The sequence below is a fragment of the Coturnix japonica genome, chromosome 18, assembly GCF_001577835.2.
Source record: "Coturnix japonica isolate 7356 chromosome 18, Coturnix japonica 2.1, whole genome shotgun sequence".
In the NCBI taxonomy this organism is placed as follows: Eukaryota; Metazoa; Chordata; class Aves; order Galliformes; family Phasianidae; genus Coturnix; species Coturnix japonica.
This window is the reverse complement of record NC_029533.1, coordinates 1,270,573-1,285,514: the sequence shown is the minus strand read 5'-3', so window position 1 is coordinate 1,285,514 and position 14,942 is coordinate 1,270,573. Positions and strand designations below refer to the sequence as shown.

The 14,942-nt window shown below is 51.1% G+C and overlaps 1 protein-coding gene and 1 long non-coding RNA gene across 5 annotated transcripts in view; one reads left to right on the top strand and one right to left on the bottom strand.

Moving 5' to 3' along the window:
• Positions 1 to 1,106: 1,106 nt before the first annotated feature.
• LOC116654214 lies at positions 1,107 to 4,181 on the bottom strand. 2 transcript variants are annotated; one of them, XR_004309250.1, is made up of 3 exons: positions 3,824 to 4,181; positions 2,590 to 2,713; positions 1,107 to 1,540 (listed from the first exon to the last, which is right to left on the bottom strand). It is a non-coding gene; the product is annotated as an uncharacterized LOC116654214 (long non-coding RNA). The 2 variants fall into 2 exon arrangements; XR_004309248.1 differs by lacking the exon at positions 3,824 to 4,181 and having other exon boundaries at positions 2,590 to 2,803.
• Positions 4,182 to 4,468: 287 nt separating this feature from the next.
• SHISA6 (shisa family member 6) overlaps positions 4,469 to 14,942 on the top strand; it is a 193,077-nt gene continuing 182,603 nt past the window's right edge. For 2 of the 3 annotated variants that reach the window (XM_015880061.2, XM_015880060.2), the window contains exon 1: positions 4,472 to 5,200. In XM_015880061.2, coding sequence (XP_015735547.1) covers positions 4,524 to 5,200 — 677 coding nt within the window. In that variant the 5' untranslated portion in view covers positions 4,472 to 4,523. Of the gene's footprint in view, positions 5,201 to 14,942 lie in introns of all 3 variants that reach the window. The other variant, XM_015880059.2, reaches the window with a different exon arrangement.

Genomic DNA, 14,942 nt, shown 5'->3' with positions numbered 1-14,942 from the left:
TATTGAGAATGAGTGGAAGAACAACTGCCAGCTCCAATGGGACAGCCTGATCTGTTGGATGCTGATGGAGCTGCTGGGAGGAGAAGGAGGAATCTGCCCTTGTGTTAATGAGCTGTGCAGGGATTATCACCATTCCATACAGGACACAGAGCATTTCTGGAGCATTCCAGGGGTCTGGTTGCTCAGCTCTGTGCTAGAGCTTCTTCCATTGGAAAGCACCCAGCTGGCTTCTGTGCACGTCAGGACCTTGGGGTTTGCAGAGGTGCAGCCATAAGAGCATTTTCTGAAGCTTTCCCTGTAAACAAACCTGGATGATTAATGACGAATCAGTCATTTGCGGAGAGGTTTTACCATGCTCTGCTTACAGACAGCCCATGTGGACATTCCAAGTGAGTGCAGTGACAAAGTGCTGAGCCAAAGCTCTGGTGCTGGGAGCTCAGGATGCACAAGGTCTGAAGAACTGAGTGCACATCTGCCAACAGCCCTGGCAGTCACTGCTCCTGTCACTGCTCCCTCACCCCTCACTGAGACAGAAAACACAGCGTGAGCGCTGGGAATGCTTTGCAGACAGACACAGACGTCACTGTGTGTGTGGCATCACAGCCTGCAGCCACTCACTGCCACAGCGGTTGGGTGGATGGATGGCAAGAAGGCGAGAGAAGCAAGATGTTCCCATGGGTAAAGACAGCCGACGTTCCTCAAACTGCAGAAAACCACATAAACCACAGATTTCTTTCAGGCTCCAGGGGATAAAATATCTACTACAGGTTGATGGATTGCCCCTTTTCTGAGCTAGTTTGTCCCTGCCTCAAAATGCTGTAGGTGTGGCCCTGTGAGCCCCCTGCCCTCTCAACATTTGCTTTTATTCCCCCCATCTTTCCCTGACTGGTTTCCATTCACTATCTGTCCTGCAGCTGAAACTGAGCAGCTCTCCAATTAAAACAGTCCTAAGATCAGCTCCTTATCTCACTACAATCATAAAGCAAGCCTACATTGAGTCAAGCAAGGGGAAAAAAAAGAGAAAAAAACAGCTTCATAGAAATAATCCCCCAACCTCCTCTTACTGGCTTTTTGTAGCTACATTAATTTTAGAAGGAAAAATTAGGTTCAAAGTGCCGAGCTCATTTTAATAAAGATTCACGGTCACAATTTAATCCCCTGGCGGGGAAGAATCAGCTTTTGAGCACATCAGACTCATTACAAACTCCTCACAAAGTCATCTGAGTCCGACCAACTGGTGGCAGGGAAAAGAGGCAAAAGGGGAGCAGATCTGGGTACAAGTTAACAGAAGGCACTGAAACTGCACTTCCCTTCATTGCCGGCAGCCGCTGGATTTCCAGGAGACAGATGAAAGCACCCAGCACAGCAGATAAACAAGGCAACAGCTCCGAACTGTGCACGCTGATCAAAACAAGCTGGGAGGATGGGATGTGAGATAAAAGCACCCGGAGATCCTGTAGTGACTTCTAGGTGGGAAGGCGGCCCTGCTCTGCTGTGAGCATCTCAGCTGCTGTCCTCTGCTTCTGCAGCAGCAATGCAGCTGAAACCCAGAAAAGTTCCAGAAATCAGATATTGCTCCTCAGGGACTGATTGCTCCCTTCTGCACCACCTTTAGCTATTTGCATCCCGATATTTTGGCTAAGGGAGGGATAATGGGGTTATAAAGGAGGTCTGTGGAGGCTTCATCCTTCAGCCTCATGGATAAACAGAGCAGGAGGAGGGAGAGTTGTCTGGATATCTCATTGCCTCCATCCAGTACGGTCTAAGCAGAACCATGCCGGCAAGTGGAGTCCAAATCTCATCCAGTTCCGTCCAGGTGCACTAAAAATGTAATTTTCTGACCCAAAATATTCTCTGGGGCAGAATACTTACTGCTCGATGCTCTTCTCCAGGGGATGATGTTTCACAAGACAATTTCTATGTCACTGTAACACTTGGCATAAGGACAGAGGAGTGTCAACAGAGTTTATGCCTCAAGAAGATAGGATCTCAACAAGATCCCGACTGCCTCAGGCAGGGAGCCTTGCCCACGAGTGTGAGGATGCTGGCTTTCCCCTAGAGCAGTAAGTCTCCTCCCTAGAGGGGTTGCCCAAGGAGGCTGTGGATGCCCCATCCCTGCAGGCATTCAAGGCCAGGCTGGATGTGGCTCTGGGCAGCCTGGGCTGCTGGTTGGTGACCGTGCACATAGCAGGGGGTTGGAACTGGATGATCATTGTGGTCCTTTTCAACCCAGGCCATCCTACGATTCTGTGATTCTAAAGCAAAGCCTCTATGCAGACCTCACTTCCTGCCCAAGGGAGCAGAAAGATATCGGATGTGGAGAAGATTTGAGGTCCCTTCCAACCCAAGTCATTCTATGCTTCCCCAGTCACCCCCAGCACCAGAGCTGATGTAAATGGCAGAGCTAAAGTCTGCGTTGCCAACCGCATCACTCAGGTGTTCTCCTCAGAGTGTCACAAAGTGTGTGTCCATCCATGTGCTCTGGGCACTTAAACCTATGTAGTCTGAGGCAATGATTCACTGTTGAGAGGTCCAGTGAGGAGATTTTAGGGGCACTGATCTTCAGAAGTAGTTACTGGTTCAGCTTACCTTGATCAGCCTGGGGTTTCTACTGCCCATCTTCTCTACCTCTCCAGGTACTTAAAGAGTCAAAAGATGATTCCTGTAAGACCTGGGCCTCTGCAGCCTTAACATTTGTTCAGTATATCTCTACCTAAAAGCAGCACAGAGCATTCAGGTGTATGCAAGAACTGAAGACACAGAGGTTGAATGGCCTGTTTTCCTTTCTTCCCCTTGCACCAACAACTTGGGCTGCCTGATGACTTACCTGCCTTTCACAAGTATTAATAACACAGAAAGTTGCTAGACTAGCAACACAGCAGTCTTACTTTTAGGTTATAAATAAGCCAAATTTTCTTAGAGACGCTGCCCATTCTCCAGCTTAATTGGATGTTGCTTCTGCCTTCCTGCTTCAGCTCCAGCCTTCAAGATGGTCCTTAGTGGCACAGCTCACTTTGAGCATCCTGGGACTTCATCTAAACTCAGTATTTTCTCTGCCTGGCTTCTCTGAAACCTCTTTATATGTCCACAATAAACCACCTCTCTCTGTGCTCAGCTGTCCCAAACTTGAACTAACTTCCCTGTTTTTCTCTGCCTGCGTGCTGCCCCTTGCTGTGATTCCTCTCTGTCCTCTGTGTGTCCTTATATCAGGAGATGTTTATAAAGGCTTTCCTTCAGTTTGCAGTGGGACATAGGGGAAGCACCAGGACTCTGGACACCCGTCCAGCACTGTGTTGTATTGGGACCGCTGTCCTGGGATAGAAACCTCAGGAGGAGGTAATGGAGCTCTGCTTCTTGCCCACCCAGCTCAGACACATGGGCTCCATCAACCATCTCACACCCAATTGCACATTCTCACGCCAAACCCGCCTGCATTTACAGGTCACTCACACCATGCATGTGGACCATACATCCCACTGACAGGGAACACAACCAGTGCACATCCACAGGGTCCTTAAAACACACCTAAAGTCTACTGCAACTACTGCAGCTTCACACACGTCCAGTGCATACACACTTATAGTGACTGCACACACTGTACAGCTACAACCACACCCCCTTCCTCACATACCCCTGTGCACACTGCTGTCCCCTGTACCCCTATAGAGTCCATACAGCCGGCTGTCCCAATGGGACCGCATCCTTTGCACACACCCATAAGGATCACACCCCCTACCTACGGGCAGCACGCATCGCTATAGGGACCAAACCCTCGCACAGCTCTATAGGGACAGTGACCCCACGCGCCACATCCCGCACATACCGGCGGTGACCACTCTGCTATAGGGCCCTATGGGCTCCATCCCACGCAGCCCTCCGGGGCCGGCCGTGCAGGCGGGGCGGGGAGATGGCGGCGGGCGGGGCGAGCTGCCCCGGGAGGGCCGGGGGGCTCCGGGGAACCACAGCCCGGTCCGGAGCGGCGCCCCGCGTGCGGTGAGCCTGGCCCCGAGTGATGTAAGGAGCGGGCTCGGCGGCGGGGGGCGGGTCTTACCGGAGCGCTCGGCTCGGCTCTGCTCTGCGCCGGCCCCTGCTCCGCGCCCGGCTCCGCGCCGCTCCGCCCCCGCCTCCGCGAGGAGCGCGGGCAGCCCGCCTGCTCCGCGGCCGCGCTGCAGTCCCGCTCCGGCATGGTAAGGCCGTGGGCGGGGGGCGGGAGGCGGGGGCGGGCCGGGGTGCCCGGGGCGCGGCGCGCTCTGACCCTCTCCCCGTCTCTCGCAGCCCCTCTCCGGAGCAGCACCGGCCGGCACGGGACTCCGCCGCCTCGACCCGCGCTCCGCCGGGCTCCGCCGCTCGCCGGCATGAAGCGCCCGGCGCCGGGCGGCCGCCGCTGAGGATCCCCGCGGCACGGGACCCGCGCCCCATGGGGCAGCACCGCGGCCGCTGAGCTCCGCGCCGCCGCCCGCCGCCCCCCCATCCGCCCCCGAACCCCCTCGCCGGCCGCCCCGCGGCCCCCGCCTCATCCCGCTATGGGGCCGCGGCACCTGCTGCTGCCGTTGCTCCTGCTCTCCCTGCAGCTCCTGGCCCTGCTGCCGGCCGCGCAGGCGGCCGGGCCCCCCCGCGCCAAGGGCAACCGGACCCAGGGGGCGGCGGCTCCGCGGCGGACCCCCAAGCCGGGCAAGGAGCTCCTCAACCAGACGCTGGCGGGCCCGGGGGCGGCCGCCCCCACGGCGCTGCCCGGGCGAGGGAAGGGCGCGGGGGGCGGCAAGACGCCCCCCGGAGGCGGGGGCGGCGGCGGGAGCTCGGCACCGGCGCACGAGACGTGCTGGGGGTACTACGACGTGAGCGGGCAGTGGGACAAGGAGTTCGAGTGCAACAACAGCCTGACGGGCTTCCGCTACTGCTGCGGCACCTGCTTCTACCGCTTCTGCTGCAACAAGCGCGCCGAGAAGCTCAACCAGAGCCTGTGCCGCAACTACAAGAGCCCCGAGTGGGCCCACCCCACCACGGCCAGCGGCGCGCTGCCCGCCGACGGCAGCAACGGCGCCGACGGGGACGCCAACAAGTACGACCCAGACAAGGACAGCACCAACGCCACCGTCTACATCTCGTGCGGGGCCATCGCCTTTGTGCTCATCGCCGGTGTCTTTGCTAAGGTGGCCTACGACAAGGCGCGGCGCCCGCCGCGGGAGATGAACATACACAGGTGCGACCCTCCCCCTTCGGTCTAGGGACACTCCGTTGTCTGTAGTTCCCCCATTGCTCTGATTGCCCAAGAGCTTTCCCTTTGCGTTTCTGCCCAGGGGTTCTCCCAGCACATTACCCATCCCACGAGTCTTCCTTTCAACCAGCCGTGCAAGGGCTTCCTGTTTGTGCAGCCCGTCAAAGAGTTTCTTTGAACCACCTGTCCAAGCATTTCCCTTTTGCCCTGCTTGCCCAGATGTTCCCCTTTTTGCACCATCTGTCCAGGGGTTCCCCCACTGCACTTCTACCCTGTGAACTACCCATCCAAGGCTTTGCAGTGGCCGGATGAGTTTCCTCTTTGCACCACCCGTCCAGGCATTTCTTCTTTACACCAGCCAGGAGCTTCTCTTTTGCACCATGAGTCCAAATGATCTTTCACTGCACAACCGCTCTGAGAGATCCTCCCCTAGAAAACCCTCCAAGGGTTTTCACCTTTGAATCCAAGAATTCCATTCTTTCAGCACCCATGAAACTACTTTAAATTCCACCTCCCATTTAAGTGTTCCCCCCTTGCACTGTCTGTCCAGGGACAGCACTGCCCCATGGAACAGCCCTCATCTATTCCCCACCCTGTTGTCCCGCTCAGCCTTCCCCTCCTAGGACAACACCTTCCCGTTGCTTCTGCTTCAACTCGCTCATGGGGCGGGTGAGGCCGGGCTTTCAGCACCACGGCCGTGGACAGCTCCGGAGCTCCACGCCGTTCCCCCCCCCTACCCCGGTTGCCCCCCGCGGGACAGCCCGGACCCCCACAGTAACCCAAGGGTTAGTTTAAAAAGTGTGAAGGAAATCGCTGTGTGTCCCACAGGCAAGGTGTCTTTGTCTTATAGTCCTGGGGGGTATTAGAGAAAGCAGTGTTGGTTTCCTTTTCTTTCCTTTTTTTTCTCTCTTTTTCCCTTCTAAATCCAGATAATTGAAGCTCGTAGTCCTTTCTGGCTGAGTGCTAGGGATGCAGTTTGAAATCCTTGTCTCACACATTGCTGTTTTAATGAGAAAGCACTTCTAATGTGTCAGAGGAAATCCTGTTTAAAAGCAAAAGCTCAGGCTTCCATAATACTCCTCCTTTTGGACCAAGCGTGTACACTCAGATCGTGTTTATATTTGGTGATAAAGTCCCTTCAAATTATATGTGTACTTCTTGTGTGCAGGGAATGCAGGAGGTTCCCATTTTGAGCATAGGAATTAGCGAGGAGCTTCTTTATAAGAGCAGCTGTGAGCACACGAGTGGGAGAAGCTCTGACATCTGCCAGATACTTCGCAGGAGTTATTTCAATTAAGATATTTTAATCAAGAAAAGGGCAGCATTTTTGAGGTTGAACTTCCAACGTGACCGACTGAGTCTGAGGGGAAGAGTTTTTTTGTCTTCTTAAATGGGAAAAGAGGTGAATGACACAGTTCTTATTTATTTGGGAAGATGTGATTTATTTAGACTTCTCCCTGCATACGACTGCATGCCCCAAAGTGCCAAAAAGTCATTCTGCTTTATAGTTGCTGAGGGTCTGTTCCATGCATTCCACTTGCCCATCTCTGAAGGAAGATAACTTTGCAATGTTAGCAATGTTGTGATATCTCTTAGGTCACTTGTGTCTATGCAGTGGAGAGTCCTGGAAGCATCTTAGGCTGAAAATGGGCTCTTTGTAGTATTTTCCAAACTAAGGGCTGGTTCCCCACCTGCCCAGCTTATTTGGCTTCAAGGCAACTGGATATGGAAAGCTGACTTGGCTGTCCATGTGTTACTTTTGCTATAGCTCCAGAGTGTTACAGGGCTGGATCCTACGCCCTTTGAAATGAGAGGCAGTGTTGCCAGACTTGTCTGAATTATTCCTGATGTTTTCATTTCTTTGATGCTTGCTTTTCTTTATTTAGCTGAGTTCTGGTGAAATGATTCACCTGTGTGTAGAAGTATGAATGGCAGATTGAGTGCTTGGAAAGCTTGACTTTCAGTGCGTTTTAAGGAATTGATTGACTTCTATAATATGGTAGCTGGTAAAAGATTATACCTTTCATAGCACTGTTACCTGAACTTGATCAACATTGCACGATGGTTTAAATATTATGAAGTGCATCTCCAGCAGACAGGATCTGCATCTGTCTGAGGAACTGTGCTATCTGCACTCTAAGCAGAATGTAAATATGTGGAGTGGAGTGGTTTGTCTTTGTTTGCCTCAGAGAACTGCTGCTGAGTAACAGGGAGGGAGCAGAATGTAGTCAGATATTTATATCTATTTGGGGCTGTGTCAATTGGAGTTAAGTGTGTAGCATCAGAGCAATTCACTGTAGTAATGGCACGTGTGCTAAATCTCCGTGTGCATCTCACACCAAAACCTGCTGATAAAGAACACCAGTTTAAGCAGGGCTGTCCTCAGATACCCATCCCGAGTGGTATCCTGCACCCAGGGAGCACTGAGCCATCTCTCTGCACGTCAGAGTGAGCAAGACCCTGCTTTAAACTGCATTCCCTCAGAAACGGTCGGTTAGCAGCACTGCGTGTAGATGCTGCTTCTCTGCTACCTTCTCATCCAGCTCTTACAGAAAATCCTTATTAACTCGGTTAGAAGGAGCGTTTTGATGGAGGGTGGGCTCGTTTTCTGCCCTTTGATAGAAAGGAGGGTTTGCAAATTCACGGGAGAGCTGTCAGCTCTCATATGAAATGAAAGGCCGACTGTGCTCTGCGATATGCATGTGCATTTCAGAGCTGAAAATCGGGGCTTGTTTTCAAGCATCACCACGCACCTTTCAAGCAGAGGCACTGCTGTGCTGCTGGGCTGAGCGGTGCCAGTTAACTGGTGCTTGGGTTCGTTTACGAAGGCAGTAAGTGGAAGTGCTTTGAAAAACAGCAGCTAAAATATTCATATCCTACAAAAAGCACTTGTAATATTTTATACCCAGCTGATTTTGTAATGATTAGAGGATCTTTCAGCCCGGCCGTATGTGACTGCCTCTTGCCTGGATCTTGGTCTGGAGTTATGCAGGCAGAACTGATGCACGCTGGGCTCCAGGTAGAGATGGGCTGATTTCTGAGAGTCACACCTCGCAGCGTTTCGCCTGCGCTTTCATCTGATTGCTTTTGTGAGGACGGTTTGTTTTCATCAGTTTGCTCAAGCATTTCTTAAGTGAGCTGAGTGTTTGCTTTATTCTCAGCACAAAAAGGAGTTAGAGAAGCTTTGGCAGTGAGGGAGGAATATCAGCTGTTTGTTTTCAAAGCTGGTTATGTTCTTCAGCAGCGAGGAAGGGGTGACCCAGAATATTTCCTGCCAGTGGTCACGGCCCTCAATCCCCATGCCACAGTCCATAAATAATTCACTGCTCGTAGTATCACTCCGTGACCCCTATTTAGCTCTCAGCAGCGGGAAGCATCGCACTCATTGCTCAGTTAGGGATGCACGAATTAGAAAGCTGTTTATAGTTTGCAGCTCGGGTTGGAAATGCTGCTCTTCGCTTGCCGCACCGGAGCCTTTGCACATCACCAGGGAGAGGTGGTGGCAGCGGCGGCCCTGGGGCAGCGGTGGGAGCCCAGCTGTTCTCTCTGAGCTGTGAGAAGCAGCGCTGGGATTTTTCCCAGCAGACGAGCTCTGTGCTCTGATAAAAGGCTCTGTCCAAGCACGGCGTGTGCGCGATGAATGTTTTGGCTGTTGGAAGGGAGAAGGGACACAGGTGCCTTCTGCTCGGGGCGGCTTTGTGCTGCGAAGAGGGATGGTATTTGTGCTCCTCTTCAGTTGCTGCCTGTGCATCCTCTGCTCTCTGAATAACAACAGGGGCTGTCTTTATAAACGAACATCCTTTTCCCAAGTGGGGCCTCAGTGAAACTGATCCGTTCCTTGCCATTCTCTGGATTTCAACAGGAACTGGAAGCAGCGGAGCTGTTTGTCCACAGTCCCAGGGATTAAAGCACGGGAGATTTCCCTTCCTTCAGGCTGCACTCGGCACATCTCCTGCACCCCATGGCTGCTGGGGGGCTCACAGCAGGGCAGCTGGTTTCAGCTCTCTGTACCAAGGTGGGAGTCACCACCACCCGCCTCCTGATGTGGTTATGTGAGCTGTGATCACAACTGGCTCATTCAGCTCTTCTCTCTGCTGCTGTGCATTGCTTGGGTCAAACAATCCAACTTTATAACTCCAGGGTGAGGGGAGTGTTGTGAGCACACCTGGCCATGGGATCCATGCAGAAGATTTTGTTGCTCTGATTCCACCACTGTTTTCTTTCTCTTTCTGCTGTTTTGTTTTTACACTCTGCTTATTTTTACTCCACTCTGTCTCATTCACCCAACACTCTCATGCCTTTCAGCTGCTCCTTGCTTCCTATCATTTATCTCTGGTGGCTTCTTAGCGTTGTATTGCCTTGGATCATTTGCCCATAAGTGGTTCTTATGCATCCCACCAACACAGTCCCAGAACTCTCAGACCGGGACAGCCCTGATCCCTGTCCTGCTTCCAAAGCTCTGATCACACTTTGTTTTTGGGGGGGTTTGCTGTACTTCCCACCCAATCTGTTTTGCACAATCTCTGCCTTTGGTAACAGCACAGATTCTGGCTGCTCCTCAGTCTTCTCCTTTCTTCTTGAACTTCTCCCACTAAGAGGCTGTGCACACAAACTGCTCCCTCCGACGAATCCTTTCAGCGTCTCCTCTTGCACACATTTGATATTTTACTGCTTTCTAATTAACTTGCTCTGTTAGCAACCCTCCATCACAAAGGTGTCAAGGGATTCCAGCCCAGCTCTGAACTTGTGTTTTCTTTTCGTCTCATATCCTTAACTACTAGTTGATCTCTGTGCCTTTGGAGATCAGAAGCCTTTTAAAACTTCTGTTTCACATAAGAAGATCTGAACCTTATCAGGAGAACAAGATCGTGGTGTTTTTATGCCTGCCTTTGCCCCTACGCACATGGGCAATCTGTTTCCTTAGATCTGGGTGCTCTGCATTGTGTGGAGGTCTCAAATGTCTCATTACTCAGGCAGATAAGCCTAGAACTCTTTCACAACAAATATTTTGTTGTAGTTTAGCCCTTGCCTGATCTCCTTTGTTGCAACAATTGAGCTCTTTGGAGAAAGTAGATTTTTGCATCAGTTAGTGCAAAGCAGCGTAATTGCACCTGCAGCACAGGCTTCGGTGCAAAAGATATCTGGTGCATGAGTCTGCTTCTGTGTGCACTCATGTGCTTTACAAAGTCATTCATGTCCACCAACTGCTCTGGCTGGCTTTGTGCGCTCAGGCACACAGACACAAAGCCACGCACAGCACGCTGGAAAGCTGCACCAGCTGAGCTCTGAGCACAACCCCTGCGGCTTTTCATGGCTCTGAAGGACCTGCTCTTCCTAATTCCTCCTCTTTCCCCAACCAGGATGAGCGCTTGGTACCTTCTCGGTACTCCTGTGCTCTCTGTTCTCCCTGCCCCTCTCCCTGTGCCTGTGCTCGCTGCCAAGGCTCCTGCATACAGCAGGTGGCAGCCGGAGCGCTGCCGGAGCTCTGGGTGCAGTGCTGGGGGCTCCGATGGGTTGCAGCTCCCTGCCCTGGGCTGAGCCCCTCCCTGCTGTCCCGTCCTCTTATTGCCCTTCTGGTGCCCCATCCCTGGAGGTGTCCGAGGCCATGCTTGGGCCCTGGGCAACCTGAGCTGGTGGGGGGCAGCCAGCACACAGCATAGGGAGTGAAAGGCTCTAAGGTCCCTTCCAACCCAGTCATGCTGTGGTTTGGCTCAGGGTAATTCTTCTGGCAAGCATCAATTGAGAAGCTTTAGCTTTTACTTTTTAAGGAGGAAATCTTTGCATGAAAATCTCTCTTTAGATGCAATGTGCCCGCTTTCCAAAGGTATTCACGTTTCCCACTGTTCAGTGATTTTAGCAAATTCCTTTCCCACGTCACAGAAAGAATTAGGAGCTTAATCAGCGTGTATATTAGATACGTAAACTGCTTGAGTGATATGCTTAGCCTAAGCACTGCTGGCAATTCATGGAGCCATAGAATCAGAGAATGGCTCAGGTTGGAGGATACCCCAGAGATCATGTAGTTCCAATGGCCATGCCATGGGCAGGGTTGCCACCCACTGGACCATACTGCCCATCCATCCTGGCCTTGAGTGCCTCCAGAAATGGGGCACACACAACCTCTCTGGGCAACCAATTCCAGCACCTCTGAGTAAAACATTTCTTCCTAAAAGAAGACTGTCCTCTACTGTCCTTGATATAAAGAACCTGTCCCAGAGATAAGAACTTGGCTTTCCTGAGGCTGATTCCACCACACCTTAATGTGGTGAGCTCATAGTGCTATCTATGTTCTTGTTTTGGTACAGCTCCTATAATTCCATGGCTGTGTCAGCTGAATTCCACATACATACATCCCTACTTTTAAGATAGTTATGTCACCTGTGTGCTTGTTTTATTTGTCTTCACTAGGTGGTTCAGGACCACTTCCAGCCTCATCCTGTAGCCGTCTTGGGTAGGGATCCCTCAGTACGCCCATAGTTTTCAGTGAAATCTGTTCTTAAAGCTGCACTAAATCCCAGGAGCTTCGTAGGTAATTCTTTCTGGGGAGACATCTGGCCTTTCCTTGTAGCATTTATTTGCAGGAAAGAAAATTTCCTCAGTTTAGCTGGCTGCAGGAACACAACTGCTTCATGCTTAGAAGGGTGTCCTCATGCTTAGTCCTTCTTCCTTTTTAACTCCATGTGTGCATTCATCCATTCCCCCCCAACACACACACATACTCGGGCACCCCGGTGTGTCCCAAGCATTACTGCAATGAGTTCCAACCCAGAAACCCTGCTCTGATGTTGCAGGCATTTCCATTTCTCACTGCAGGATCGTTATCTCTTACTGGTGTCGTGCACCTCCAGCTGCTGCCCAGTCCCTGCTCCTTCAGAGCAATGTTTGCTGTGGGATAACCACATCCAGCCCCATGCCTGTGGTGCTGAGAGCAGAGCTCTCCTGTCCCTTGGGGTGAGCTGGCTGGATAAATCACATCTCACGGCCGAACTGCCTTTCTCTCTGGTTAATAAGAGGGCATAGGGGAATCTTTAACCTCACTCTTTTTAAGGACTTGTAGTGAAATCCTGGCCGTGCTGAAGTCAGTTGGAGTTGTGCCACAAGCTCCATCATTGCTATGCTTTTAGCAGGCTTTTAGCTCAGCCAGGCGCTGCTCTTTTTATTGTGCTCTGCCAGATCCATTTGGTCATTCTTTTTCTATTCTTCCCCAAACTCACAGGGACTTGGAATAGTCCATTCTGTTTTCTAACAGCCTCCTCCTTACCCCACACGTGAGGAAGTCAGATTCCAAAAACAGGGACTTTCAGAAGGCACAACTGCAATGAATTTGTGTGTTCTCTGACCCTGTATGACTTCGGGCTGACATCCTGCCTTTTGGAGTGCCAGCTCTATCTGGTGCCTGCCAGAGCTCATTGCAGTGGCAAATGTCAGCGTGTGGTAAACTCACAACTTAAAATACACATTGCTCATTATTTCAGCTTTTTTTACTTTTCCTGGTCTACCCAGCACCTGTTGATTTATTTACTTATTTATTATTATTGTCATTGATTTTTTATCTCTACCCTGAAAGGAGAGGGTTATACATGGACTGGAGATGTCCCATTAAAAACAGTCCTTCCCCTTTGCCCGTATGGTCTTTGCCAGCCCTGGGATGCTGATGCTGTGCATACTATAGATATATCCTACAGAAAGCTGTCAGCCAGGGATAGCAGGGAAGTGCTTATCTGAGTGCTTATCATCCTTGGCTGTTGGTGAGGGCACTGGGCTGGTGCCTTGGGCTGTGGTCCCAGTCCTATTTCAAGCTGAGAGACCACAGTGGGATCAGTGTTTTAGGGTCCTGAAGGATCAGCTTCCTGATGGGAATTCCCTCTGCTGTGTTTTGAGCCCATTTCTTTGTGGTGTCGTGGGGCTGTGTGAACCATACACGGTGCTTTAAGCCCCAGATCACTGCTGTGACCCTTCAAGCCAAGGTACTCAGCTAGGCTACACCTAAGGTGACACAGTACCTCTGTGCTGGCCTTACCTGGAAAGAAGCGTTAGCACTCTCACTTCAATGACGTTAACGGAAAGGCTGTCAGAAATGGTTATCTGGGGTATGATGGTGCAGTTACGCAGCTGGATGCTCCCTCTGCTTCAACAGGTAGCAACACATCCTGGTGAGTGAGGTTTGTTTTCTTGAGATAAGAGCTGTGTCATCACAGAGCAACGTCTGGAGTGCCTCAGCTGGGTGCGGGTGTGTAGGATGCTGTGACGTCAGTGGGACTAATTGCACCTGAATGGATGCATATGCAAGACCCAAATATTTCAATGGAGTGTTAACTGTGCTTGAAGCTTTTATCACTGCATCTGATCAACTTGACCAGAGCTTTCTTCAGTGAGGTGTGATGGACCTTCCACTGGTATGGGGATCAGCCCTCTGTGCTGAATGGAAATAAACTGGATCACGCACAGTGGTGTGATTGAGTTGGCAAGGAACTGACCAGCTTGACCCACATTTAACTTCTACCTCCACCTATTCTGCTGCTTCTGAGCAGGACTTTTTTCTCCACAGACATTAAAGGACAAAGTGAGGGTCAGAAAGGGTCTCTGGAGGTCCCTCAGCCAGCCCTTCCTGCAGCTTGTGCTGCTTCCCTCATCCTTTTGCTCTGCACCTCCAAGAGCAGTCTGGTTCTGTTTACTCTGCTGTACCCATTAGTGGGATGTGGATCCTCTCTTAGCCAGTCCTCGTCAGATTATAAACAAGTTTAGCTCCAGGGAGAACCGTTCTGTGCTCTACCATCTCCATTCCACTGGTACCTCCAGCTCCATTCCCACATCTCTGAGTTTTCAGCCATATCTATCTCTGCATTCCTCACCTTGCACTGCTCCATCCAAGTAACCCAGCTGGCTGTGTTTGTGAAGCTAAGCGGGGTTTTAGTGTTATTTGTGCTCTCATCTTTCTCTGTGCTCTGAGTGATTACACTCTTGACACTAAGAGTCTAATAACATCAGATGGGCACCTGATGCTTATTATTTCTTGGACATGTGTGCTGAGGGCTCAGTTACGCCAGTCTGCAAAGGGGCTTACTGGGTGCTGAGCACTGTATTCTGATGCCCCTCTTTAATCTCTATGTGTAAGTGTGTATACGCATATACACATCATGCAGTTGGTTGCAGCCTCTGTGTCTGCCCTCTGTACAGACAGGACATCATCAAATAAGGATAAAAAGTATTCCTATTCTGGAGAAGGTGGTTGTGTCCTAATGCACTTCTCCTCTGAAGCCTTTGAGATCTTCCTGGAGTTCCTTTGGTAGAGCACATTAGAGTTGCAATTCATTATGTACAAGGATGGCAGTCTGTAAGGGAAATGGTTTGGAAAATGGAACGGGCTCAGGTACTGCACTATTTCTCACATAAAAGACCAAAAATACGGCGTTTAAGGAATGCTAGAAAGTATGAGCAACACCATCATCATTCTCATCAATGTGCAGTGAAGGAATTTCTCCTTTCTTGGTACCCGAGGTGACATTAGGGAGATTCCCTCTACCAAACCTTTCAAACTCCCATCATTTTAAAATGCCCCCGTCCCCTACAATCCACCCAAGCCACTCCTGCCCCCTTATGGCTCAAGAGGTGGCTAGTGGTTGCACTGGGAAAATCAGTGCATTTCACGCTATAATTGTTCCACTGTGTCTGTGATATTCACAGAGGAAAAAAACCTTTGAGTCTCCACTCATCCAAGGGGAAAATG